This window comes from Balaenoptera acutorostrata, chromosome 17 (genome assembly GCF_949987535.1).
Source record: "Balaenoptera acutorostrata chromosome 17, mBalAcu1.1, whole genome shotgun sequence".
NCBI lineage: Eukaryota > Metazoa > Chordata > Mammalia > Artiodactyla > Balaenopteridae > Balaenoptera > Balaenoptera acutorostrata.
In genome coordinates this window covers 36,756,504-36,781,896 of record NC_080080.1, presented here as the reverse complement: position 1 = coordinate 36,781,896, position 25,393 = coordinate 36,756,504, and the positions used below count along the sequence as shown (strand labels likewise).

The window sequence follows — 25,393 nt, the reverse complement described above, 5'->3', positions numbered from 1 at the left end:
CTTTAAAGAAAACATACAATGACATGGATCACAATATATACAAAGTAGGAAATAAATCATCATCTGTCATTGATGGGAAGACTTGCATGCTTTCAAAATATTCATAATTTTAAGTCAAACAAAATGTTGCTTAGTGGGAATGCTTCTCTTATATGTGAAGTCTCTTTAGAGGCGTTTTAAATTCCGCTTACTCTGGGCACTTCCTGGAAGAGCATCTTTTCTATTCCTTGGCTTTGCTGCTCCTCTACTACATTCTTCAGACCCATGATAATCACACAAACATAACACACAAAAGTCAAAACCACAGGCTGTGCTGCTACATAGTCCCCTTTTCTTATAAGGCTGGTACTTAGCAGGGGATTGGCACCTTGGGCAAGGTTTTAATGCTTCATCAATAAAAAGTGTTTTGGCAACCTGCAGTAAAAGCACACAAACTAAATCTTCCATTTTCGCGTAGAGAATTGCTTTATTTCAAACTCTGTAAATATTTACTTCTAATAACTTATGATAAATACTCACCTTAACATATTCTTCCTGTTTACTACTTAAGTGAGTAACAGAAGAACTCGCTATAGGTGTCAAAACTTCTCCCCAAGGAGAAAATGTTGAAACTTGTTCTTTCTGAAAACCTGGTGTCCTAGCCTGTGCTTGCACAGATCTTAAAGCTGATCGATTTAAAAGATGGAGCCGAGTGGCAGCATCATCAACATTTAATATAGCCCCCTGTGGTAAAAGACAAGAGGGGTCAACACTGTAATATCAAAAGTTCCAGGACAGCTTTCTGATGCACATGTATTTAAATGTTTGGAAGTGGTTTTACACTACTGGAATTTTCTCCCTAAACTTTTCCTTTTTAGAAAAAAGGAAAAAAAAAAAAAAAAAAAAAAAACCTCTCATCTAGCATTTAAAAGTCAAAGAAAAAGAAAAAGAAAAAATTAAGACCATAAATGCTAGCTTTAAGTTTGCATGCTTGGTTATTTTTCTGTTTAGAGCATGGGTTTGCAAACTTTTCCTGAAAAGGACCAGATAGTTGCAAGCTACTTAATTGTTGTTTTAGCAAACACAGCTATGGAGATATGTAAATGAAAAAGCAGGGCTGTGTTCCAATAAAACTTACTTTAAAAACACAGGTGATGGACAGGATTTGGCCCACAGATCAGAGTTTACCAAGTCCCCTTTTAGGCCAAGGTGTAAGAGGAGATGAATCAAAGCGGGACATCATGGAATTCTTTGAAGGTTTCTTACCTTAGCCACATGTCAGAAAAATAATGGGCCTGGTTAGACCATGAAACCCAATTTGTTTGGCTGGTTTTTACAAATACCAGATACTTGCAATACTTGATTAATTTTTACACTTGAGTTTTAAACAGCTTTGATATTTTAAAAGGAGAAAAAAATGTCTCTTATTTGAACTGGATTTCTACATTACTCAAATATTTAGCCAAGAAATATTTTCAATGAATAATCCTTATAGCCTTCTATTTTGTTAAGGTTGGGAATGAGAAAAAATAGTCAGTTTTTTTTTAACAAATTGGCATTCATAACCAATTATCAAAATAAAATGTACTACAGGTGAATTTCCTCAAGTGTCCAACTATAATGTGTTTCCTCTCCCTTGATAGTCTCCTTTTGCCAGAGTTGGCTCCTAAATGGGGAGAGTTAAAAACATGAGAAATGACAGTAGGATAAGTATAGGAATGAAGTTAGCTGGCCATGAAAACTTATGCCATTAACAGTTTAACAACATATGCATAAGTGCAATGGATGAATATTGGTTTTCAGAAATTAGAATGAATACAGTTGAACTTATTCAAGGACTCAATACATCTCTTTATGTTACACTTTATAAATGATTTGCAGCCTAAGCTAGAAGCGTATGACACAAGAGCATACTAAAAGAAGACACCCATTGGATTTCGATGCAGTTGGCAAACACAGTGATGCTGCATGCACCAAAAAATGAAGAGAGATTTGTTGTTGAAGCAAATTTCATCCACAGAAGAGTCATTTCATTCACTTAACAAATATTCATAAAACATCTACTAGGTGCCAAGTGAATAAAACAGTCTAATCTCTGCCCTCTTGGAGCTTAAAATGTGTGCTACTATCTCTGAACAGTATAAGGTCAAGTAGTCAACAAAGGCATGCATTCGTGAGCACCAACATTTTTCAAAATATAGTCACCATCACGTTACCAGAAAATATTTAAATGTGACAGGGGAGTCATCTTACTGATGTTCATTTCCATGATTATAAGAGAACAGTGAAGACTACAGTAAATTAAGAAATTCAATGGAAAAAGTGTGATATTCTGATTTTAATGGTCATTCTCACTGCTGCAAAGCAAACAGATTAAATAGAGATCCTATCACACGTAGCTGGTGTGTGCCTTTTAATTTTTACATATAAAGGGCTTTCAGTGACACTATACAAGTATGAGGAAAACCACCAAACAACTTTGTTTTATAATTTTTCTGTTTTGGTTAATGATATACATTAGGATAGTTCAGGTAGAAAGCAACCAGTCCATTTCAGAATAGGAGGGCAAAAGGCATCTGGAAGGACGTCTCTGAGGAGAGGAGAGAACAGGTAGAATACCTGATATATTCAGAGTTAGAGGAGATTTCCAGTTCTGGTGGATAACAGGAGATGAGTCAGGGAACTGTATAGAGAAACACTAAGCAAAAAAAAAAAGAAGAAGAAAAGAAAGAAAGAAAGAAACTGGGCAATTATTAACTCTGAGGAAAAAAGTTATAAGAAAAAAGGTATAACAGGTATAATCATACTGTACTACATGTTACAGATGTCAAAAAGTCATAAGAATCTCAACGCAGTCTTAATAATGTCAGCACCTAATTCTAATTTGCTCCCAAACGATGGTGTAGTTACATTCATAAGATAGGAGAAAGGACTTCAGAGGGAGAGGTGGGTAGATAGGTAGTGGTGAGAGGTTAGAGAACTAACCTAGTCCCTCTATAGAAAAAAGCAAAAGAAGAAATAGCAGTAAAGGCATGCCATTCAGAAATATGGAGGTAAATATCAAAAGGAACAACTAAAAAGTGATTGCCTCGATGGGGCAAGAATCAAGAGTAGGAAGGGCAGGAGAATATGTGCTTTTTTATAAGCCTTAAAGTGCAATTTGATGTTTTAAACCATATACTTGTGTCTACTGAAAAAAAAATTAAAGCAAATCAGAATAAAGGAAAAAACTCAAGTAAGGAAAAAAGTATAGTCCTTTAAGAAACCAAGTTAAAAAAAAAAATGGTGGCTAGGATATGAGGGTAGAATGCTTTATCTAGAATTACCCGAAGGCTTACCAATACAACAACATGTTTCTTCCACACAGGATGTAAAGAGTGCATGGAGCTGTAAGTTTAATATTAATGGGTACTTGCTTAAAAATGTGGTTTTGGTCTGTCCTTAGCATGTAGGGAGCCACTCTGAAACGATATGTTAAGAAGGAAATTTATATCTTCAGTATTATAAGCTCCCAGAGCCAGCAGCTGCAGCAGTAGCCAAGAGCCGTGAGTCAGTCGTGAAGGATTATCATAGGTGAGAAGGTAAAACGTTTCTTCAAATAAAATAGAAAGTCAATACTTTAGTTAATAGCAGTCCCTAATATTTCCTTGGAATGAGAAACCCCCCAATCTGTATCTAGGTGTTCATATTAGTTTATGCCATGCTTCATATCAGTTATTACATTTAGCCAAATTATAAATTTACTTATGTTATTAAACACTTTTTACTAGAATAAGAATAAGAAAGTTAATTCTCAGAGTTTCTTTTGGTATTGATGCCTAAGAAAGGTCTAAAAGTTGAATATACAGTAAATATGGGTGCCAGAGTCATCAGATGCCTGTTATACAAAGTAGTATCCCCAGGAAGAATTAATCAGCTTCTGTAAAACTTTTCTTGTAACTTCAAAGCTGGACCTCAAATCTTCAAGAGAGCACAAGTTTATGATGTTTTACACGTACTAATCTGCCATGCTCACTCACCTCCAGGCCTTCATATATGCTATTCCCTCTGCTGAAACACCTTCCCTGTCTAACTCATTATTCAGCTCTCAGCTGAGATGCATTTTTTCCTCCTCTTGATCCCCACTCCTTTTAAATGTTCAATAGAGAGAACTCTGGGCTTCCTCTAACACACCTGTACTGTAATCACCTGTTTATACCAGTATCACCCACCGGGTATGAGCACCAAGAAAGCAGGGGATCATGTCACAAATGTTCACCATTGTAATCTGAGCAACTGCATGTAGTATCTACTCAAAAGACTGGATGGGAAAATGCTATAAGGATGTCTAGCTATGAATAGGGTCCAGCATATCCTATTCAAATGGTATTCAAATACTGCTAACAGCATACACACTTAACAACAAAACCCAGTAAGATGTTCTTGATGTCAGTTAGTCTACTCCACTGATGCACTGGGTAGAGACGGAGTTTGGGAAAAATAAAGAGTTTATGAGTACATGAGTTCCCTGGTGGCCTAGTGGTTAGGATTCCAGGCTTTCACTGCCATGGCCCAGGCTCAATCCCTGAGATTCCACAAGCCACACAGCATGGCCAAAAACAAAAAAAAAAGAGTTTATGGGTCAATGTTGGTAAATGGAAAGGTTAAAAGATAGCAAGATAGCAGGAAAACCAAATGAGGTTGTCCAGCCATATGGGATTATTAGATGTTTATACAAATCCATTTTAGAATAGTATTATATACATTACCTCAGAATCTGTTTTCAATTGTGTGATATGAAATTTCCTCCTCTGATTTGCTTTTTTATCTTGAATAATAATTTCACGCCAATTTCTGCTCACTTTCCAAACACTGTAACAGAAAGATCAGTCCTTATATTGTATATATTCCACAGAATTAATATTTTTCACACATGACAATAAGAAAAATTCATTTTAAAGATTTTGGATAGTTTATTTAAAGCTAAAATTTTACATTAAAAATATGACTTGATCTGCATAGTTGTGAAAGAATACCTATTAAAATATGCCAGCATCATATTGACAGATTACTATCTCATAAATGGTTAAGGAAAAAACAAAGTTTCATATAAACCCAAATGAGTCCACTGCGAGACTAATTAAGAGGATTTAACTTAAACATGACACTAAGATTAAAAATTTGGAACATGACATGCAGCAAATGATTATCAACTGTAGTGCAAGAGATTCTATAAATTTCTCCTATTATTGTATTTAACAAATTTCTGTCACTTTGATTAAATAAACACAAAAGCAATCAATCCTTTATTGGAAGTACTAAGTGCCAAATACAGTTGATCCCTGAACAACATGGGTTTGAATTCTGTGGATCCACTTACAGGTGGATTTTTTCAATAGTAAATACTACACAGACTCTGGTTGGTTGAATCCAGGGATACCGAACCGCGGATACGGAGGAAACTCGGATATGGAGAGCTGACTATAAATTATATAAAGATTTTAGACTGCATGGCAGAGGGTCTGCGCCCCTAATCTCTGGCTGTTCAAGGGTCAGCTGTAATAAACATTATTATGGGTAGCACTACAAAGTTCCTATTTTATAAACCAAAGTTTATGAGACTAAAGCAGCTAAAGAAAAACACAATTTATGTCTAGTGATTGCTTATTTATCAATAACTTTGACTATATTAATAATTAAAGAAAAGCTAATCCTGCAGCTGTTAATATGGTCTTTTTTATTACTTTAACTTAACAAATCACTCAAAGTGAATGAGGTCAGGAGAAGGTTATGGAGGGCCCCAGGTTATAGTTGAGTTGTCAACACTACTATTCTTCCAGTTACCGTGGCCACTTCAATTGCCATTGCCTCTCCTTAAGCCGATACATGTGTCTTATATCAGACAGATGGAGAGATATAGGCAGAAAGTCACTCATTAACGGGGAAGAAATGAAATACACATTTGGGTATTTGCCTCAGCTATTTCAACTGACCATAATTTCTCATATTACCAAGAATAAGCACTGCCAAGATTATACATGCACTCTGCAATACAAATACCATAAATCTAGAGGGATGGCAGCAAAGGCAATTATTGAAATATGACTGAATATCATTTGTTCCTACAAGCGAGCACCCAAAAGAGTCACCCAAGTTTTAATTTTAACTGGTCTGTATCCAAATACTCCAGCATATAAAAATAAAATTCCTATATCGCAGCCATCTCCTTATTTTTTTAAACAAATAATTTATCTCATTTGAACATTTTTAAAAGGCACATGTATGTAGGTCATTAATCTGCTTATCATCCTATTTGGGTTACACCAAAGACATTCCTGATCAAGGCTATTCTGAAAGGACTTAAACCTTAATAAGAGTTTTGGGGAAATATGGGCTTAGAAATCAGAGGGCTCAGCTGTAGACCTGGATCTGTTTCTGTCTCCTTGAGTGACCATTGGCAGGTCACTTCTCTGGAGCTCAGTTTTCTCACCTGCAAAATACATGATAGGACTAGACATTTCAGAAGACTTCCAGCTATGAGATTCTACAATTCTCTACAATAGCCTATACTTAATTTATGGCGAAAAGGTGAAGAAGGGTTTTAATAGAAGCAGGGGCCATAAAAGAGTAAGGATTCTATGAACCCAACTCTTCACATATACCTATGGAAAAAGAGGCTCACTAACTCTCTTGCATGTCCTCCCCCAACCATGATCTTGCAAAAATCCTGTTCCACATGGCTTCCCTACTTCCTGGTCACGGCATTCCCAAGGGGCTTGTCTTCTGATAGTCCTGCACTTTGCAAAATTGCCAGTATAAACACAGTTTCTCTTTAGTCTTGTAACTCTAGTTCCTACCCTCAATACTCCTATATATGTGACTTAGTTTCTCTTTACTTATGAAGCAACATTCAATATACTGAAATTTCTGTGAAATTTCTGAGACACTGAAGAATTTCACTAAACCACCTTTGATAAAATATAAAGTAATCAAGATAGAGATGATAAAACAAAATTTTTAAAAAGTACTCAACTAACAGAAAAGCTTTCCAACTTAATAAAAAGTGATAAAAGGCAGTTTTATTTCAGAAAAAAAAAAAAATTCTTACCTGCATAGGCTTTCTGCAGCCAAGGAATCTAAAACCATAGCAAGAACATGCTTTAAATTTCTGTATTTTAATTCTGTTAAGATGTCCAGTTTTTCTATACCCATTTTCTTGCCAATCAGTCCGGCAAGTACACGCTGTAGTACAGCTATTTTCCCCCCGTCCCTTTCTTCTAACAATTCACGTGCACCGCTTTGCTGGAATCTTTTCCTTTTGCTTTTCATAAAGAGCTCATGCACTAACTGCAAGGCTGGGGTCTTTGATAAATTCTTAAAGCTTAAACTCAAATCCCCACTCTTATTGTCACTGCTTGGCTGACTCTCTGAGATGTCTGAAGTGGCCACTGGTGTTGATTCAGAGACAGAGAGGTTGGGCTGCTTTTCTTCTTCTGTCTCAGATTGTGAGCCTTGCTCCCTAAGGGTGGACAATCTTCTTAATCTTCCAAGACGCCTTGATCTTTTTACCGTGTCCCTGACTTTGAGAGTTCCCTTATGTTTCTGAAGCAGTTCTTGGAAAGAGCCCTCTTGGTCAGCGAGGGAATCTTCTGATTTATCCAAGCAAAGTGAGTTAAAACCACTGTCTTCAGGTGTTGAAATATTGCGTCTCACTTCACCTAAAGGAGAAAGCCTTTGACTTGCATTAAATTTAACATTTGCTACAAGATTACTTATTGGAGTCACAAATATGTCCTCATCTGTTCCACAAGTTGTTCCACTGACCGAAGAGCCCAGGAGTTCAGGATACGTATTCTCATCATTAATACATAGACTGCTGTCGCTAAAGTCATGTGTGATAGAGTCTTTAAAACTACTGCCTTGAATTGGAGATATACATTCAACTTCAAATAGGCTACAGTTATCTTTGGAATCATCAACTGTGGACGTCTTCTGTTGAGAAAAATTAAGTCTCAAATTTTGACTGCTGGAAGTCGCTTCTTCTGTTTTCAAAGTGCTAGTAACTAAAGAACTAAAATTATTTTGCCTTGGGAAACCTAAAGCACTGCTTGGAATATTTTTTTCTAAATTGGGAACTTGGCTTGTACTACTTTCAAGAGAACTATCTTGTGATTCAAAGTCCCCCTTTAGAAGAGAGAAAGATACATCCAATCTTCTACGCAGTAAAAATTTTTTTCCACTGACTTTAGGAGTTTCACAAAGGTCTGGGGTTTTATCCTTTTCCTTCCTGGGGAAGACAAATCTCTTTCTTTGAGTGGGAGACTCTAAACTATGTGTTAAGGCCAGACTTGAAGTTTCAGGATGTTCATGGATTAATGTTGAGCCTCTTTCTTTCTTTCCAAATGATTCTTTATCTGTATTATCAAAGCTGCACGATTTTAACAGCTCACTGTAGCCACTATCTTGAAATGAAGACGTGGAACAAAAGTCTCCAAAGCTGGACGACTTGACATTGACAATAGGAGAGTCCACCTCATTTCCTGCTCCAGTGCCAGCTTGACCTGAATGCCTTTCTGACATCTTCAAAATCTCTGTTTCTACAAAGTGAAAACAAATTTTATTCTTCCTTTGAAATGAACAGTCTGGCAGCTTACACTAAAATACATTACTTGTTATGAGCACAAATAATAATGGAAAATTGTATGGCAAAAAAAAAGTTACTTTAAAAAACAAATCTACTCTACACTATACTCATGTGTATCTTATTTAAAACAATGTTTTAACATCATGAAGACCAAAATTTCCAGGAAGTAAATATTCACAGATTACCTGACTAAGCATAGTCTAGGCACCATGCACAAATATTTTCTTGAACTACACTTGAGAAAAAAAAAATCTCATGGCATCATTTTTAGATGATTTTATTACTTTATGACTTTTACAGCGCTAAAGTACATTATTGTAGTTTTAATATTCTAGCTTATTTGTGCTGACCTATATTTAGTCAGTTGGATATTTCCTTTTGAGGTTTTGCAATGTAAATAAAGCTACTTAAAAAAAAAACTATATGCTGATTTTTAAACATGTCTTTGGGAAATGTGTCAAGTAAGTGCTGCCACTAGACTAAACTGCAATATGGCTAAACAACTCTAGGATAATGTCATTTATACTTGTAACACGGGCCTGTCTCAGAAACTCAGTCCTCCTCATCATTCACAAGGTCTAAATTCCCAGACTTTCACCTTTGCAAAGACTCTTTGGCTCACTAATAAATTACTAACACATTCTTGAGTTAGCGAAAATGAACCCCTGCCCCACAGATACATGGCCATCTCAAACCTGGCAAGTTATACTCATTCAGGCTTCATCTTCTAAATATTTTCTATCTGGGGGACACCCACCCTTTATAATATTCTTGAAATTGCAAATAAAGAATTCAAGTACATTCATTAAAGAAGAAATGTGATTCAGTAATTATATTTGTAAGGAATGACACTAGGAAATACTTTACTCTTTTTTTTTTTTTTAAGGAAACACTTTACTCTTTCACCTTTTCAACGCTATCATTGCATTCCTTCTTCATGGAAACTTGAATTACATCTTAGCTCAAAGTATAAGAAGAAAAGATAAGAAAGTTATCATAGCATGTATTTCTGCAGACTATTCAAGGGACACTAAGAAAATTGTCATTCGTTCAAAGTTTTCTCCAGACCAAGTACACGATTCTTTTCTATTAAAAAGACCTTGGGAAGATATATTTTAGTTGAGTATAATGGGAAAGTAATTTATTTATGCTTAAGTTACATCAGTTAAATATGTAAATGAATGAGCTTAAAAAAAATTGCTACAATAACCACAAAACTAAATAGTTTCTTTACGGTATAATGATCATTAGGAGATCATTGTTACTGGGCAAAGTATCTAGGTGTTTTTCAGTCTTTAAAACCTATATTCCGTTTTGGTAAATCTCACACATGTTCTCTTCTGATTTAGATTCCCTCAGATTGTGACAATCACTGCTCTCTTCTGTACATGCTTACCAGTCAAACTTATCAAACTTTGCTTTCTATAATTCATATTATGTTTTAAAACAATTTTGTTTTCAAAATATTAAGTTAATAAGATAGTGTTTTCAAATTACACTTCCATCCACGAATATTTCCCCCTCTCTGAGAATCACTCTATTAAGTAACAGTTTTCACTCATATCATTTGGTAAAGTTAGGTCCGAGCCTTTTTTTTAAAGTTACAACAAATAACTATTCTGCTACTTCACCACTAGGTGTCTCACCATGCTAGAATTTGGGAATCTGAGAGGCAAATTGTTAGAAACAAAAGTAGGGGTGCAGAGATCATCCTCTCCCTGCTAAAAACCATAAACTGGTTGCTTTAAACATACAAAAAAACTTCCTAATTTTTTCTGTTCATCTACACATTTGAAGTTGCTTCCACCGTGCTTTCTCTGATGTCATCATTTTTTTTCATCTTTCATCATTTTCAACCCAAGACATTGGTCTCAAACAAAATGTGGTTATTCAAACTTTAAATTTAAAATTATTTATGCAAAATCGTGGAATGCCTGTTGACTTGTTCAATTTTACTGATTCAACAGTTCACTGATGAATCAAACAAGCCTCTTCAATATTCGTTTTTTAAAACGACACTCCTGATGAGGATTGAGAACACTTATCTCTATAGCGCTCTTAAAAAAAAAAAAAAGCACTGATTAACTCAATGAAGTACTTACAATATGATAACAAATTAGAACCAAATTTCCTTCATTTGTTAAAGTGTAAAATCTTACCATCAGTAAAGCTTGAGTTCTTAGACGTCAACGTTATGTAGGCTTCCAAAAAAGGAAATTTCTCACTTTGCCTTTAAAATTCGTACCAAAGTAATACCACTTAAAGAGAAAATTTTAATTTGAACAATTCATTGAAACGTGCAGTAGCACGATACCGGCTAAAATCTGGATACGTGAAGTACATGCTACAGGGATTAGTTCTAACACTTGAAAAGGCCTAAATCATTTTGAATTTCCTCCAGCTTTCCGGACAACAGTAATTTTAATATCTTTGTTTTCTCCAGCTAGCCTTGGAACGGAGGAAACTTCCTAAATTGGGGTTTCTGAGATGCAGCGTAAGCTGCAGCGCGGTCATCTCCTCCCCCAGGAGCAGTCGGCGGGTGGGTGGTTAACGGTCTCCGCAAGGCGTCAACTGGGCCTCTCGTCCCTCCGCGGACCCTCCCCAGGCCAGGCTGTCGGAGGGAGGCCCGGCCTGGCCCCAGGGCCCAGGAAGCCACCGACGGGCTGAGGGTGGGTGGGCGTCCCCTGGAGCAGAGCGAGGGGAAAGTGAACGGCGTCAGGGCGCCTCTCTAGTCCCGGAACCCGGGAAGCAGGGCGAGAGCGGGCGCGGGGCCAGGGACGCCCGGAGGCCGGCCAGCCCGCACACACCTGGCGTCCCCCGCTCCTGCCCACCTGGAGACCCGGGGCGGCCTCCCCCCCGGGGTCGACGGGCGGGCGAGGACCGAGGCGGCTGCCGCTGGAGCACAGGGGAGGAGCCGCGGCCTCGCCTCCAGCCACGCCAAGCTATGGCAACCCCCACGCCAGGTTCGCGTGGGGCCGCCGCGTTTCCCTCCTTCGGTTTGAACGGCCCGCCCTGAGTAACCGCTGCGCGCCGCCCCGCGCCGCCCCTTCCTCTCGCTCCGCGGCGCCCCCGCCGGCGGCCCCGCGACCCGCAGGCCCCCGGCCCAGCCTCCTCCCGAGGAAGTCTGTACGCGCTTTCCCATCCCTCCATGCCCACACCCCTCCGAGGCTCCGTGAGGGCTTCCTAATTTGATAGGCTCTTCCCCTCCCCATTTTAACTTTGGGGAACACTGTATAGAAAGGTTAATAGGTCCTACAGTGGGATGCTATTAAAAATAATGTAGGAAAACATTCACTTGCAAATGTTTCCGGAGATGAAATCAAGCGTGAAAAGCAGGTTACCAACCGAATGACTCATTTTAGGTTAGAAGTACAGCTATACACAGGATAAGGTCTGAAAGGTTTGACTAACTTGGTTACAGCATCTCTAGACATCATTATGCTTGTTTATTTAGGCATCTAAAAAGGGATGTTTTATGTGCCAGGCTCCATCCTTGTGCTCTTGGCAACTTCTTTCTAATCTCTTTTTTCCGGCTTCTTTTCCTCTGCTTACTATCTAAATGGGCGTCCTACCCAACATTTTTCTTACTTTACCATTCTGTGCTTACATAATTCTCATTCAGAGTTAAAAGCATTACTTTAAAGCCAGTAACAGCCACTGCTACCACTCTCCTCCGACAGAACATTTCTCCATCCGGATGCCCCACAGTTATCCTAAATGCCATATATCCAAAATCAAGCTCACTAACAATGATTAAGTTCTGCCTATGTGCCAATTATTGGGCTAGGTATTGGGAATTCAAAGATGGAATGGTGCAGTTACTGCCCTGAAGGGCTCACTGGTGTAAGTGCTATAGTAGAGGAATGGTAGTAACACAAAAGAAAAGGGATCAACTAAATCTACAGCGGAAGAGTGGGCAGAGCTACCTTTATATAGACTGTGATATGAGGTGGATTTTGAAGGAAGGGTAGCATCTTTAAAGACAGGTAACAGGTGATTCTAAACTTGAAACAAAATGTACCAGCAGGAAAATTGAAACAGTTGGGCACATTAGAGAAACTACAAATAATTTGTTACAGCTGGAAACTAAGACTGGTTTGAGGAAAGGGCAAAGAAAATTCTTGACAAGGGGAAGAAGCCAAGCCGTGGAGAGTTTTGGATGCATGTTAAGAGTCTGAAGTTTATCCTACGCACGAGCTTTCTCTAGTTGCAGTGAGCGGGGGCTACTTTTCGTTGCAGTGCACAGGCTTCTCATTGCGGTGGCTTCTCTTGTTGCAGAGCACAGGCTCTAGACACGCGGGCTTCAGTAGTTGTGGCACGCGGGCTCAGTAGTTGTGGCTCGTGGGCTCTAGAGCGCAGACTCAGTAGTTGTGGCACACGGGCTTAGCTGCTCTGCAACATGTGGGATCTCCCGGACCAGGGCTCGAACCCCTGTCCCCCACTGGCAAGTGGATTCTTAACCGCTGTGCCCCCAGGGAAGTCCCAGGCAATGTAGGACATTTTAGAAGGACCACTCTGGTGGCAGAATGGAAGACAGAAGGAAGAGAGGTGAGGGTGGCTTAGGAAGCTACTGCATTACTCTGGAAGATAATGGGGGTGGAGAAGAACCTACACCTGCTTCAGTTGGCAGATTCAACTGCGTGCAGCAGTGGGTGAGGAGCAAAGAGTACAGGTTTGGGAGAAAATAAGATGAATTTAGTGCGAGGTTGTTACGTTTGTGGTACCCGTAGGACTTAAGGTAAGGAATTGGTGAACCACACATTCTTCAAGGTGGCACCTCCCTGAAGCCTCCCTCACACGTTTGGATAGAGTGAGTAGTGTCCTTTCTAGGTCCTCAAACCAGTCTCTATTACAATCAAGCCTCTATTTTACCACTCCCTGCCCAGCACTTGCAATCCTCCTCTCCTGAATTTTCTCCATATAATTTATCACCTTATAAAATACCGTATTATTTACTTTGTGTAAGGTCTGCTCCCCGCTCCACTGTAATGTAAACAATGTAATGTAAACAGGGGATGTTGCCTATGGTTAAATAAAAGCCACACGACCCCAAAACACCATTAAACATTGCCCTTTTCTCTTTCTCTAGTAATTCTTTAGATATTTTGTTACAACTGAAGAGTAAAAGAATGTGTCATAACTCTCTTCTATTCACTCAAAGAAGAATAATTTTACACCCCTCCCCACCCAAAAAATGGCAAAAAGACACCTAGTTACATGTAGCTTGCCCTAGCTTTACTCATATACCGCAAGTTTAAGCCACTGAACTATATTTTCCTATTCTTTACACATCACAGTCTTTGGCCTTTTCCCTTCCCTTTCTGGATTGGGTGTAATCTCATTACTGACCTCAGAATTCTAAAACCCATATGTTTTCCACAGGCCTAACGCTTCTTTTGGAGACCATCCAGGAAAACATACTGAAAGGGTTTTCCATCACCATGATATTCAAGCTATGCAGGTATACTTAAATGAGTATGATCAAGAAAAAGGAAAACGCATATTCAGGGGAAAAAATAGCAACTTGCATCTCCATAACCATATTATTGCAATGTAAGCATTTAAAAACACTAGTATCCAAGTTGGCAAAACAAATGCCCTCATTAAGAGAGAGCAATGCGATGATGTCTGGCACATAGCAATTGCTCAAGAAAAGTTAGCTGTCACCATTGATAACAGCTTCCACAGACCATGCTCCAAAATGATCCTAAAATTACTGGTTCCTGCTGACAGGAAAGAGAATGTTGCATTGGGAACTAGCCTTGACATGAACTCTTGTTGAAATTCTGGATCTCCTTGCTATAACTTGTCTTTACCCTAACCCTCTGTAGGGTCCCAGGACCCATTTGTATTCTACATGTGTTGATCCATTCTGATCTCCACAAACTGTGTTATGTGCCAGCATCATCTTGATAACCTCAAGCTGCAGTCAGAACCCAGGTCAGTTTGCAATGATTAAAGTTACACTCTCTGGATCACTCCATAATCTTTCTCTTATCACGACAACGGTTTTACCTAATATTTCTTGAGTGAAGCTAATTTTGACTGTTCTATTGGATTACCTCTTCCCTTTGGCTAAGAGGAGGGATATTTCGTAAGAGAGCTGATGATCAAAATATTTATGTTCTATCTTAGCCTATCTGTGGAGAAAGAAGCAGGACGGTCCACCGTGTTTCCTGGAAATTTAAAAATCGGCAGCTAGGAAGACTGAGAAAATCGAGTTAAATCTCTCAGGCTGGTCTGGAGAGGTGCAACCAGTTGGAATTTCTCCTGGAAGTGAAAGGTGAGGCTCAAGGTTCTCAAGTTGCTGGATGGAAGACCGAAAAGCAGTATAGCCTGCTTAATAAAAACCAAAGTAGTGCATGTTGGGGAGAAAGAAACCTGCTTCTCAGATTAACTAAAATAGATATTAACAACTGGTTATTCTCTAAATTTTAATAACTTCCTTTTCTTCTCCCTCTTGATATAAGTAAAATACCTGCTGTGAAAGAAGCAAACGAATGCAAATGTTGTGAACCCAACAGTTACTAGTCTCACTAAAATTTTGATCTTTGAAAGAACACGCCTCCACTGAACAAGTCGTTTTGTTCTTCTGGGGAGGAATGAATACATGGGATGAAAGGAGGGTCGATGGACGGCTACCACTACCTAAATCCCTTAGCTTTAAGTGGGAGTAATTGACGTAGCTGCCCGCAAGCCCACCTGTGCTTTAAAACGAGTAAAAGGAGGGGGTTACAGGGATGACGGGAGCCTAGAAGAGAAAGGGGCGAAAAGCAAAAACGAAATTATGCTAAGGATAGGGGCGGCTGCTCCACTGCCCCAGCACAGGTATCAAACGACTTGAAATGCATAATCTGAAAAGTGCTTTTCTACGTGGAAATGAGCGGTGGAGCCGATTCTAATACGTTCCTCGGAGTAACGGTCAGCCTAGGATTCCACGAGCACTTCACTTGGGTTTCTCTTCTAACCCCCTGCCCTCCCGGAAAACTGTTACTTTCTACCGACTTCATATGTCAGAGAACCAAACCTCCTTCGACTTGAGAAGCTTCTAAAACGCTTTACTTCCCTGAAAAATGAAAACAGGTGAGACCGAAACAAGCACTTTTGTCCAGAGTCTAAAACACAAAAAAAACCCAGCTTCACCACCTGCGCTTAATCCGGCTTTCTCGGCCACACCTGGGGCGGAAGGGGCGGAGACTCCGCTTGCGTCATAAGCCAGCGCCGGAAGTTGGCTGCGATACAGCGGCGAGTCGGAATCCGCTCGGAAAGGCAGAGAAGTTTCTCCGTGTTACGTGGGTAAGGAGTTGGCGGATTGGGGGGTGGGTATTTGGGCCAAAACTGGAAAGACGCTAGGGGCTAAACAGGTCTGGTGTGGGGTTAGAGTCGGGAGAGGCTGGGGATAGAGTCTATGCTGTTAGTCCTTTGCCTCTTTAGCTGTTGGGTTGTCTGTTTAGCTGTTGGCTTTTTAGCCGTTGGGAGTTATTTCTTTGTTCTTCCCTTATCTTCGGTTCGCATGTTCTCCTGTTGAGGGATTCAGTTTTTTGGCAATCTCTTGCTAAAGTTTGGAAGAATGGAACTTGTGTTAAATGAAGACGTGAGCTTTGCAGTCAGATCTAAATCTCTGACTCTTAACAGGTGAATAATCCTGCCCAAATTAACTTCCTTAAACCCCAGTTCCTTCATCTGTAAAATAAGAGTAATACCTCCTAGAATTGTTGTAAAGATTATAATGAAATAGCATGCATAATTGAAATGACATATGTAAAGTGTTTATTATTGTGTCCAGTTTGGGGGTAAATGCACAATACGTTGTGTTTTTTGTTTCGACCCACCTATAGGATTTGGAAAAAGTACAGATTAGGAATTGGGACCTTTTTAGCTTTCTCCTAGAAAAATGAGGCCTGGTTAGATTTGTGAGGAGCCCATTTGAGATATTAAATATTTGAATCTGTGATTTCAGGGACAACAATGGACACCCAGAAGGACGTTCAACCCCCAAAGCAGCAGCCAATGATATATATCTGTGGAGGTAAGAGTAACACTCACAAAAGTAAGAGTATTTCACCTTTTTAAAAAATTATTGCATTTATCTTTGGCTTAACTGAGTTATTCATCTTTAAAGTTAGAAAGCAGAACAACTTTAGCAATCTTAAAAAAAAATCCTCTTATTAAGATTTCATTTTCTTTCCTAGGAAAAATGCATTGCCCGCCACTCTTTTTTTCTTTCTCCCTTAATATATTGGTAATGGCAACATACCCTTGAGATTGAGTATACTGTATTTTAGTGCTTTGGGTGAAAAGTATGGTTAAGATAATTTGCTTGTCTGTAATATTTCTCTTTTAGGCATTGAATAAACGTGTTTTGTTTCTAGAATGTCACACAGAAAATGAAATAAAATCAAGGGATCCAATCCGTTGCAGAGAATGTGGATACAGAATAATGTACAAGAAAAGGACTAAAAGACGTATCCTTCTAACTAAGCTTTCTGAATATGAGATAAGAGGAAGTGAAAAATAATGCATGGTTTGATAGTCAAAGACTAATTTCTGGTAAAAATGGTAACAACTTGGATTACTTACCAAAAAAGCAAAAGGCATGATTAGCATTTTCATGGACCAGTACTCCAGTGTATAGACATATACTAAATAATCTAAATACTAGTTGATTCTGGCTTTCATAAGTGTATTTTTTCAGGGATTCTGTATATAAGTACTCATTCTTGAGCTTCAGTTTATGGGCAAACTAAATGATGCAAGGAGAAATACAAATATTGAGTTTGTATGCTACCTAATGGAATAAGTGAGGCTTACAAATTAGGTGGAAGACTGAGAGTAAATTGTTATGTAATAACTACCAGTGTTTTTTAGATCACTAAATTATCACTTTTAACACTGCTTTAGTGTTTCTTGGTGCGTTGGTCTTTTGTATCATGGGGGGGGCTAATAATTAAAATAGTTTATTTTTTTGGTTCATTTCTAATTATCATAGTAAATAGTGAACTTCATTCTTTTGTGCATTTTAGATTAAATAACTAGCTTATTGCAAAGAGAAAGTGACTTGGAAGTATTAAATTTTTAATATAATTTTAAAGTACTTTTTTTGTCCTTAACTCAGTTTTTGTATAGTGGTGGTTTTTGATGCTCGATGAAACATGAAATTCAGAGGAATGTCTTCATTTGGATTTGGATTTGCTATTAATGTTGTCGTATAGCTTTTGATTAGTGTACTTTATGAATATAACTATATACACATGATTTCATTTTAAAAACCATATTGTATTTAAGTATCTATTAATAGCTTATATAAAGATATTTTTGTTCAGTTACATGGTTTGTAATTTAATTTTATCGTATATGTAATCTGACACACAATGAAGGTTAAAAGTGCTTCCCCAAACTACACTTTAATCAAAACCTAGAATCATCTGGGGCCCTTGTTAAAAATGAAGTTTGCTAGGGCCCTCTAAAGGTCTGATTAAGTAAGTTCCTAGGAAACCACTGTTTTACATCACCAATTGTTTGTAAACTCTCCAGCCTCATTTTGTATAGAGTATACCAATGCACTTACTGTCAGTGTGCATACCTCATTTTGAGTTATAGTTTTCATTTGTTAACTTGGCATAGGCCTTTCTGTATTTGTATATAATGCTTGACTGTTTTTTAAATCTTCAGCAAGGGAAAAGAAACTTTAATGGTTGCTTTCTCTAAGGCAAAATCAACCCCAAGTAAAGTGGATGAAGCGGACTATTAAGGCAGGTGCAGTTTCCCAGGTGTAATCATTCATTAAGGTAAAAAACTCTGCTTCCAGGATATAGAAAAAATAGGAGTTGGTTTACACTGAATTGGATGAATGTTTAGAGCTTTTGCCTTGATCTTAGGGATATGGATGCTCAGATACTCCATCTGTTCCAGGATTCGATTAGATATATTTCAACTTTGTTAATAGCTTTGTGTGTCTCGCACATTCAAAGTATTAACTGTGCAACTGTGTCGTTTAAAAAAGAAAACAAAACATTTTTTCTACTACCATCCTCAAATATTAAGTTCTGTAAATTTATTATGTGCTATACAAAGTACTACCATACTCAAGATTTTTAAAGAGTGCTTCCTTGGTCCAGGTTTTCCTGGACTGTGGCTTTCATAATTTTGTAATTCTGCCATGTTCCTTCTTGAGCTTGTCCTTTTTGTACAAGAGTCCCAATAAATATCTCTTTACGATAGGCTTCTAAACCACAACTCATTGGGTGATGTTGCTCTTAACTATTCTAATTTCATCATAGGTCCTTTGTGTATCAGTAGTTTAATTGAATACTGTTATTTGGTTAACTAGACAGTGGTTTAACGGGAAAAGTATTATCCCTGGAACTCAAGACCATCGTTTCAGTCAGCTACCTCTTCGTGTCCCCATCATCTATAAAATGGAAGTAATTTTACTTCTTGCCTACCTGGACAGTTTTAAGAAAAGGTAAAATAGGTATAAAATTGCTTTTAAAAGATCCTTTTGAATAGTGCTCTATAAATATAAAAATCAGTAAATCTGAGCTTGAAGCTAATACATAACTTGTCCCCTACTAAACTGCTTACCAATGACTGTAGACACGCAGGTCCATGAAAAATATCAATACATGGAAATTGGTTCAAATCCAGCGCTGCTACTCAATTACTGGCCAGTTTATTTCTTTTGACTTCAGCTTGTCAAAGTCAAGGAATTAATGATAGTTCAGTGCTTTTAGACTCTGAAGCTATCTTCAGAGATTGAAGTTAATGACATTCAAAACTAGTAGATGAAATCATAAATGACTAATTTTAAGAAGATTAAAATATCACATAAAGTGAGAAAGTGTAAACTGAGAACACGTAAAAACAAGTTGCCTCCTTACATGTACAAATACATGCACATCCATCCACCCTCCACCCTCCACCCTCTACCCTCTGCCCAGACTTAAAAGATTACTGGGTCTGTTCTGTGGGAACGGACAATATAGGGACGGGATGGTGGGAAGCCAGTTAGGGGCCACCTGTAAAAGTTCAGGCTAAGAGTAATGGTGGCTGGGCCAGGGTAGGCGTAGAGGGAGTGAGAAGTAGCTGGTTGTGAGATATGTTTTGAAGTTGAATAGGACTTACTTGTGAATTGGTTAGTACTTAGGAGCACAATAAACAATATGGACTTCGGCAAGAGGCTTTGGGTCCGTATTCCCAGAGTGTCCCTTGTTCGATGCCAGTGACTACCAAGATTCACTTTCCTTATTTGTAAAATGGGCAAATGGGCATGAAATAATAGCACCTATGTCAAAGGTTTGCTGCAAGATAAAATTAAATACTCCATAAAAACTCTTAATCTAATAAATGTTAACTGTTAACACCATTACAGAAAGTATTAGCATTTTCTGCACAGGTGCTTGTATCAGCCTTAGGATTAGTCTCAGTTACCGGTCTTGCTGTTTTCCATACTCTTTAGCTTGCTCATTGTAGAGTCCTAATCACTGGACCACCAGGGAATGCCCAGCTTGCTCATTGTAAAATAGAAATTGCACAGCACTGTCTTGCTGAAAATTCTTAGTAGCTTCCCATTTTGATAAAACAAAAACTATTGGGAATAGTATATTTGGGAATAGTATAGACTCCTTTCCTGCCTCTGTCACCACTTCAACCCACCTCTCAGTCTTGGTTTTAAGGAGATGTTTGCAGTTCCTTAAGCAGATAACGGACCTTTTTGCCTGTGCTCCTGCTTTTCTCTCTGCCTGAAATGACCTGTCTTGTGTTCTTCACCAGTGTCAGAATGTCATCTAGTTTTCTGTATTATTGTGGAGAAGTCCAAAACTATTCTTCTAACGCTTTGTATGTGACCTGTTTTTGCTCTAGAAACTTAGAACTTTCTTTGCTGGTGTCCTGAAAGAACAGGATTTTGCAGTTTGTGCCTTGGTATGGGTCTGTTTTCCTTCCCTGTTTTGGTCACTTGGTGGGTGCTTTCAGTCTGGAAACTCAAGCTCTTCAATTCTGGAAAATTTTCTTGAATTGATAACTTCCTACCCTCAGTATTCTCTTCACTCTAGATCTTTTAAATCTAATATTAGACCTAACTTTTTCATCTTTTTCGATTTCCTTTTTTTTCTTTATCTGCTCTGTGAAAGATTTCTTCAACTTTACTTTCTAATCCGTCTATTAATTATTGGACGCAATGTCTTTATGAAGATGATAGTGGTAATTTTCATTTGCCTGCATAGTCCATTTCCTTTGAGTTAGTTTTTATCCTGCTTGTTTATTCAGCATAATTGTATATGTACATAATTATAACCAGAAAAAAAAAGTGCGTGAAAAGAAAATTACAGGGCACGTGGAATTGCAACTGTTCTTATTTCTCGGCTAACGTTCTTCTGTCCGGGTGAAGCTGGGTCTGCAAGGCCGATCAGCCGGATGGCAAACCGGAGACTAGCCAGTCATCACGCAGAGGCTCTAATCCCCGCCCCCGGCGGTCAGCCGCAAGCCCTCGGGTGCCGGAGTGGGGGGGAGTGGGGCGGGGCGACACGCCCCTCCCTGGGTACGAGCCGCGCGGCTGGTGAAGTGTGTGGCTGCGGCCTCCGCAAGGCTTGGCGTCTGAACCAGGTGAGTATCTGCCGGCCAGGAGTAAACTACGTCTCTCCATCGCAATCCCTTCCTCCGGGAGCCGGGGTGAAAGATGGACCTGGAGGAGTAAATGCACCGTCGGACTGCAGTTGGAGGGATGAACAACCTTGTCGGCCGGGGAAACAAACTGGGGGCCTTCTGTTTCTCGGGGCTGACGGTGGCGGATGTTGGGGCAGAGCGGCAACGCGGAGGCGGTGGTGCGGCGGGGAAGTTCCCGGGCTCTGGCGGCGGCCACCGGTCCTTGTGAACAAAGCAGGGGAATGGGGAGCAGTTTCGTAGAGTCCTAAAGTGCCCCTTGACCGTTGCGGGTTGGCTGTAGAGCTCTCGGATCTCAGGCAGTCCCTGACTCGCGCTGTACATAGAAACCGTTGCTACGGCTGGAGGATGCCGTTTCCTTTCGCTCTCCGGCTGCAGGTGGCGCCCAGCCCTGTGGATGCTGGAAAGAACGTGCCTAGGTGGAAGAAAACCATTTTTCGTGTTAACTAGCCCATTGCAGTTTGCGCTGGAGGTATTACTGATAAACTGATTAGGAAATATGGGGAATGGATGTGGATTAGGATGGTGGAGAAGAAATTAACGCCAATTAGGACCAAAGTTTTTTCTAATCAGAGACAAAGAAATTGCAAGCAGATATGGAAGAGTTCTAAATAGAGCAAACAAAGTATTGTATGACTTGTTTTTTGGAGTTTGAGAGTTAACGTTTAGTGGTCTTGAGAATGTCTCCCCTACCCACCCCCCACCAAGTGGTAGTTTTCAAAGAGGATTCTCAGAAACGTTGAAACAGTGTTCAGAATAAAATTTGCTTGATTAGATAAGAGGTGTCTTTATCATTTCAAATGTTTTTCACCATATTTTATTCAAATCATAAAATCTCAGGGGTTTCAAGATTCCTTTAATTCGAGTGAATCTATTTTAATCCCATTAGATGCTTAAGTCACTCCCATCAAAGATCCTCCAGCTCTTTGGAAAAATTCTCCTAAAGACAACTCATTCTATTCTGGGCAGCATCAATAATTTTAAAGTTCTTCACTGGCTTTCATGTGACCTCCACCCCGAAGGCTATCCTTGTGATGGGAGACATTCATCATACTGGGCCCCCGCTAGCATGGTGTGAAAGCCATATTTGCACTTCTCAGCTGGATCTCATTCGAAAGCGGGCAAACTGTCATCTATATTCTATACCCAAGCCAAAGCCAGCAGGAATACGGAGAAACTGACAGAGCATCCTGTTTTTCTGCAGAGATCTGATATATGACCAGACTCCCAGAGGACAGGCATGCTGAAGGGAATACTGCTAATGAATTAGACCCATTGCTACTTGTTTTAAAATTTATCACCCAGTGTGTTGTAGTGCAGTGTTTTTTTTTTAAAATACTTTGACAGTAACTCATATTTTTCTTTGCAACATTTATGTACACAACATTCGTGTGTGCATTTATATACACATATATTTATAATTTTTTTATATAGACATGAAATAAAATTTTCTATAAAACAGTATTTAATGGTATGTGTCAGGTAGTCTGATTTTATTGCTGTTCTATCTCATAAAACAATGCTGATTGCAGCTCACTAAATTGATTTCTTGGGTTGCCACCTGCAATTTGAAAAGCACGATTAAATATGATGGTTAAGTATGTGAGCTCTGTAGTGGCCTACTGAGATTCAACTCTTCAGTTCACTACTTAAGAGTTATATGACCTTGAGCAGTTTATATACTTGAAACGTCACCTTTCTCATCTGTAAAAAGGGAGTAATTATTAATATCTTTCATGAAAGTGGTTTTGAAGATTGAAATAATTCATGGCATATAGAAATTTAGCTCCATAAATGTTGACTATTATTACTGCTCTCTACTTAAAAATCTACTTGATATAGTAGTTGAAGGATTAAATGAAGTAATAATATAAGTAAAGTACATTAAGAACTACGTATTTGTTGCTGTTATTGTCACCATCATTAGCAGCATATCAATAGAGTGAAACTGTCCAGGGCCATCTTATTCCCAATTCAGTTGAATTTAGCAGGTATTTTTTAAGGGGTATAAAACAGTATTTACTATGTTAGATCTGAAGCTCTTGAGATGAATGAAGTAAGATCTCTCGTGATCTAGAAGGGAAGACAAAGAAACAGAATTTGGATATGTGATATGAGAGAGGTATGTACAGAGTACCTTTAGAACACAGCTTTGGCAGCTGTTCATTATGGGAGTGGGCAACTGAGAATGTAAGGAGGCAAGGAATAAGGAAGAGGGTGATATTAAGGAGAGTTACAGAAAAGATGTTATTTATGTTTGTGCTGAATCACGAAAGGATGGTTGGGATATTAACAGCTAAAGTAGAAGATACCAAAATCAACATTAAAAGATATCTTAAAAAGCAGTTTGAGCACTAAAGAGGATCAGAATATTCCACCCCCAAGTAGACCACTTTGACATGAAGATTATTTTGAGCTGAAGGCAATTAGGAAACAGCAGACACAGGAAGAACTCTCGGCCTTCCCCTTTTTTGCCAAAAAGCAGGGCATAAATTTCCCTTTATGAAGGTGTTCCCTCCTCTCCTTTCTCATACCAAGATGAAGAGAACAACCCTTATCACAGTAGATGGACAATCAGCACTGAGGTGAGTCTGCATAAACAAACCTTATTAAAATAACCCTTATCTGCCATTAGTTTCTTCCATAGATTTACCTTCTAGAAACCAAAACCCCTTTTCCTTTGTCTAATCATTTCTACACAATTTATCACCCTTTGTTAAAATGGTATATAGTTCCCCAGGCCTAACAGTTTCTTTGAGTTTTCACTTTTCTGTGAAGCCCCAGGAGTATATAAAATGAACCTTTTCTCCCGTTAATATCTTTTGTCAGTTTAATTTACAGGCCTCAGGTGCTGAACCCAAATGGATACAAGAAAAAAATTTTTTCCTCTACAGCACCAAAACCTGCTCTGTTGTTGTATTTCAATTTTGCTTAAGTGAAGATTAAGTAAAATAATCCATCTGTGGTATATAGTAATTTATTTTTATCTGTTTATTTATTTAGTTATTTTTGGCTGTGTTGGGTCTTTGTTGCTGTGCACGGGCTTTCTCTAGTTGCAGTGAGCGGGGGCTACTCTTCGTTGTGGTGCACAGGCTTCTCATCGCAGTGGCTTCTCTGTTGCAGAGCACAGGCTCAGGTGCACGGGCTTCAGTAGTTGTAGCACGCAGACTCAGTAGTTGTGGCTCATGGGCTCTAGAGCGGAAGCTCAGCAGTTGTGGCTCATGGGCTTAGTTGGTCTGCGGCACATGGGGTCTTCCTGGACCAGGGCTCGAACCCATGTCCCCTGCATTGGCAGGCGGATTCTTAACCACCACACCACCAGGGAAGTCCGTATATTGTAATTTAGCCCCATTAATGTTAACTGTTCTTATCAGGGAGAGAGAATTTACAATGAGTAGCTTCCTTCTTAGAAGAAATACTCCATCTCCTTTTCTATAGAAATGAAAAATAAATATTACAGAAGTACCTAGATGGTTACTACTATCCAAATTGAGTATTAATGTATATATTAGATTCATAACTATTTTCCTACACTATATTTCAGCCATGACTGCCAAAGATTATCCGTCATTGTGGGGCTTTGGAACAACAAAAACATTTAAAATACCTGTTGAACATTTGGATTTCAAGTATATTGAAAAATGTTCAGACGTTAAACACTTGGAAAAAATTCTTTGTGTGCTCAGGTAAGCGTTTAAAAATCATATCATGTTTCAGTTTGCCAATTTTAATTATATTGTTGACTTCTAAAATTCAAAGCTACATTAGAAATTTTGGAGCAGATTTTCCAATATTGAAATTGTTGTTTTTGTCCATGTTAGGTTCCAAAATAGTGGTTTTGATCCTGTGGTTAGTTTGGCGGGTTCTAGTTAGATCTACTTCCAGCACAAGACTTAGGCTAATTAGTATCCAAGAGGGCATTTTTCTTGCTTCCTGGCACTTTCTAGGAACCGATAAAGCAGCCGTTAGGAGGCACCTGCTTATGCTGATAAAGTGCTTTGGCACTCTCCCACTTCACACTATCTGCCAGCAAAGGTGGGTGACTCACTGGGAGCCGTTGCATGGGGGATGGGGTGGCGGGGGAGAAAGTAGGACCAGAAGTCAGGGAATCAAAGCCTTTTCTGGGTAAGA

General features: G+C 39.0%; 3 protein-coding genes across 5 annotated transcripts in view; 2 read left to right on the top strand and 1 right to left on the bottom strand.

The window, feature by feature from the left end:
* Window positions 1–165: 165 nt before the first annotated feature.
* FBXO43 (F-box protein 43) lies at window positions 166–10,945 on the bottom strand. The gene is made up of 6 exons (XM_007173417.1): window positions 10,917–10,945; window positions 10,762–10,832; window positions 7,067–8,555; window positions 4,728–4,830; window positions 520–723; window positions 166–414 (listed from the first exon to the last, which is right to left on the bottom strand). Exons 1-6 carry the CDS (start codon window positions 10,943–10,945, stop codon window positions 166–168), a joined length of 2,145 nt encoding a protein of 714 aa, XP_007173479.1.
* Window positions 10,946–15,809: 4,864 nt separating this feature from the next.
* POLR2K (RNA polymerase II, I and III subunit K) lies at window positions 15,810–17,928 on the top strand. 3 transcript variants are annotated; one of them, XM_028164301.2, is made up of 4 exons: window positions 15,810–15,898; window positions 16,563–16,631; window positions 16,975–17,067; window positions 17,729–17,928. In XM_028164301.2, exons 2-4 carry the CDS (start codon window positions 16,571–16,573, stop codon window positions 17,749–17,751), a joined length of 177 nt encoding a protein of 58 aa, XP_028020102.1. In that variant the 5' UTR covers window positions 15,810–15,898; window positions 16,563–16,570; the 3' UTR covers window positions 17,752–17,928. The 3 variants fall into 3 exon arrangements, with proteins under 3 accessions (XP_028020102.1, XP_057388160.1, XP_028020103.1); XM_057532177.1 differs by having other exon boundaries at window positions 15,870–15,921; XM_028164302.2 differs by lacking the exon at window positions 15,810–15,898 and adding an exon at window positions 16,017–16,237.
* A 3,217-nt stretch (window positions 17,929–21,145) lies between these two features.
* The window catches only part of SPAG1 (sperm associated antigen 1), a 102,032-nt gene continuing 97,784 nt past the window's right edge, over window positions 21,146–25,393 (top strand). The window contains exons 1-2 of the mRNA XM_057532176.1: window positions 21,146–21,205; window positions 24,807–24,948. Coding sequence (XP_057388159.1) covers window positions 24,809–24,948 — 140 coding nt within the window. The 5' untranslated portion in view covers window positions 21,146–21,205; window positions 24,807–24,808. The remainder of the gene's footprint in view (window positions 21,206–24,806; window positions 24,949–25,393) is intronic.

Excerpts from the sequence above, each read along its gene's own strand:
- FBXO43 (XM_007173417.1), bottom strand. The coding sequence starts at position 10,945 with ATGTACTTCACGTATCCAGATTTTAGCCG. Across the intron at positions 4,831-7,066 it reads GCTGCAGAAAGCCTATGCAG|TGTTTGGAAAGTGAGCAGAA; the intron begins GTAAGAATTTTT and ends TTTCTGTTACAG. Across the intron at positions 415-519 it reads AACAGGAAGAATATGTTAAG|GTTGCCAAAACACTTTTTAT; the intron begins GTGAGTATTTAT and ends CTTTTACTGCAG.
- POLR2K (XM_028164301.2), top strand. The coding sequence starts at position 16,571 with ATGGACACCCAGAAGGACGTTCAACCCCCAAAGCAGCAGCCAATGATA. Across the intron at positions 16,632-16,974 it reads AATGATATATATCTGTGGAG|AATGTCACACAGAAAATGAA; the intron begins GTAAGAGTAACA and ends TTTTGTTTCTAG. Across the intron at positions 17,068-17,728 it reads CAAGAAAAGGACTAAAAGAC|TGGTGGTTTTTGATGCTCGA; the intron begins GTATCCTTCTAA and ends GTTTTTGTATAG.